We start from the raw sequence: 2790 nt of genomic DNA, 5'->3' as shown, positions 1-2790 counted from the left end.
GTATCTCTTCACATCCATGCTTGATCAGCGTATGTCGTCCAACACAAACGGCCCACAAGCTGTCAAACGTCTCAATTATACCCCCGCTTGAAAAGCAAACAAACACTCACTTCAACATTGCAAACTGCCGTTTCGCCTCAATCACAAACTTCAACACGCGCGGATGGCCAACGCGCCCCTCTGCTCCGTACAGCCAGCCCACAAGCGCCTGCATCTCCGACGGGTCAAAGTCCCGCCCTCCAATTGCCAGCAGCTCGGCCGGGCACTCCATGCGCTGCATGATGCCGTGCAAAGTTTGACTGCGTGACACAGACGCGACCAAGGCCCGGATGGTCTCGCGGTTGCGCTGGCCACAGGCCCGCCCCGTGCACTCCACCACTTGCTCACCTCCAATCTTCTGCGGCCTCCAACACCGGTAGCAAACACCCGCCCTCAAGGTCACTTGGCAATTACTACTACCATGACCGCGGCAGTGGCATCGAAAACAGCGCCCTTTCATGGCCGGGCAGCTAGAAGGCTGGTGGTGAGCAACCAAGCGGTCTCTGCTGCAGCTGCAGGCCCAGCAGTAGGTGCACATCCATAGCAGAGCCGTGTTAAAGTCGTCTGACTGAATGGGCGCCGATGGTACCATCAACTGTGCTCGTTTGGCCCGCGTCTGGCCCTCGTGTGATACTGGCGCCCCATGTGCTTCACGGCTTGGATGGCGCGCTGTGATGGTCGGTTGCATCATGGAGCACACATTACAAGCCGGCGCTCCTGCGGCTGCACAAATGTGGCCCTCACCATCCAGCAGCCAACCAAGCTCAAAGGTCAGGCAGCGCTTCATGCTTGCAAATGGCCGCAGGTCTTCCGAAACCGCTGTGCCTCGTGGAATCCATAGCGTGGCCTCGCCACCCCGTCGGTCGCGGCCAGCCCGGCCAAAGGCCTGCGACAAGGTATAGCCGTTGTAGCCGCTACCAAACCAGATCACCTTCCGAACGTTGGGCATGTCCAAGCCCGCGCCCAAGCAGCTTGTGGCCACCAAGACCAGACTCTGCGTGCCGCTCCTCCACTGCTCAAGAGCCGCTCGTGTGTCTTCGGCTGACATGTCAGCATCCACGGCCAGCGACTGCTTGTGACCCAACGTGCGTGCCAACTGAGTCGACAATGCCTCAACCTGCTTCTTCGTGTCACAAAAAATCAGCATGCGATCCACGCGGCCCTCTCGCTCCAACATGTCGTAGTGGTGTTCCACAAACTTCTCAAATGACTTTGTTGATCCTTGTTGCACCCCTAGCCGAAGATCGGTTCGCATAGTTGGCATACGAAAGGTCTGGTACGAAGCGTCCTCCTTGCAATCCAGCTGTTGGAGCAGAGCCCGCTCATCTTTGGGACAAAGCGTGCCAGTGAGGCCCACACACTTGACCGATGGGTCTTGGCGAAGATGGTCCAAACGACCTGGGCAGCGAACAAGGCTGTCTCGATAGCTGGTGCACGAGCATTGTGTGAAGAAGAAAAAAGCTATAAATTTTTTTCTGCTCTATCTCCTAGGTATTTTTCTGCTATTGATCTCAATTAAATGCATAGCGCTTGGACCAGGCAAGCACGAACACAAATGAAATGATACAAGACTTTCTGACGGCAGTGATCTCACCAGCTGCACATATCTCAAGAATCTTACATGACTTTGCTCGAGCTAGCTCTCACGGTGTTTTTTTTTTTTTTTCCACTTGCCTATCATTGCTTCCCTCCGATCCAGCAGCTGTCTGCTCAAACCCATGAGTGAACATACTGGACACTGTCTGTGTCGTTTAAATTGCAATCATTCATGTTTCAAGTGACATGTGAATCAGAATCTTCAAGTCGATTGTCAGCAACATCTTAGAGCAAAGAAGGCGATAAAGATCTTGTTCCCCGAGCTAGTCCTCTGGTCTTTCGCGGCGTTCTTGCGGACGAGCTGGGCAAAGTTCTCAGCGCCGCCGAAGGTGTCTTTTTAACATGTGGCAGGAGTGCTGTGGAAGCGTGGGGCACTGGCAGGCCATTCGCGCTCGACGACTGCATGGCAATCATGCTCATTCTGGGAACCGGAAGGCTGTCTGGCTTTGGATATCGACTGCAAAGTGCTCGAGTCACTGCATTTACGCCCCCCTCACAGACTGGCCTAGCTTCCTGCGGAGCTCTGACTATCACATCTTCAGTGCTTGGATCAAATCGTTGCAACAATGATGGAACAGGTGTAGCCTGCTCCATCGCATCAGGTGCAGGTAGCTCCGGCGCAGCAGGTATGGGCACCTCCGGCGCACCAGGTGTAGCAAGTTCCAGCGCCACAAATGTAGGCAGCTCCAGCGCAGCAGACACTTTAGGTGTAGACTGCTCCATCGCCTCAAGTCTTGCCTGCTCTGGCGCCTCAGGTATGGGCAGCTCCATCGCCTCAAGTCTCGGCAGCTCTGGCGTACCAGATGCAGTACGTTCCATCGCCTCAAGTCTCGGCAGCTCTGGCGTACCAGGTGCAGTACGTTCCAGCGCCTCAGGTGCAGCCTGCTCCAGCGCAGCAAGTGCAGGCAGCTCCGGTGCAGCAGGTGTGACCTGCTGCATCGCATCAGGTGTAGGTAGCTCGATCGCCTCAGGTGTAGGCACCTCCAGCGCTTTAGGTGTAGCCTGCTTCATCGCCTCAAGTCTCGGCAGCTCTGGCGTACCAGGTGCAGCACGTTCCAGTACCGCAGGTGTCGACAGCTCCAGCGCATTAAGTGTAGGCAGCTCAGGAAACTCGGGCGTCTCAGATGTAGCCTGCTCCATCGCCTCAGGTGTAGG

At 55.8% G+C, this 2790-nt stretch overlaps 1 protein-coding gene across 1 annotated transcript; it reads right to left on the bottom strand.

Moving 5' to 3' along the window:
• Positions 1-106: 106 nt before the first annotated feature.
• Positions 107-2775, bottom strand: MONBRDRAFT_13205 (uncharacterized protein; the record flags this gene model as incomplete). The annotated part of the gene is made up of 2 exons (XM_001751101.1): positions 107-1437; positions 2283-2775. 2 exons carry the CDS (start codon positions 2773-2775, stop codon positions 107-109), a joined length of 1824 nt encoding a protein of 607 aa, XP_001751153.1.
• Positions 2776-2790: the final 15 nt, after the last annotated feature.

This window comes from Monosiga brevicollis, genomic scaffold (genome assembly GCF_000002865.3).
Source record: "Monosiga brevicollis MX1 MONBRscaffold_234 genomic scaffold, whole genome shotgun sequence".
Taxonomy (NCBI): domain Eukaryota; class Choanoflagellata; order Craspedida; family Salpingoecidae; genus Monosiga; species Monosiga brevicollis.
This window is presented reverse-complemented; position numbering and strand designations above follow the sequence as displayed.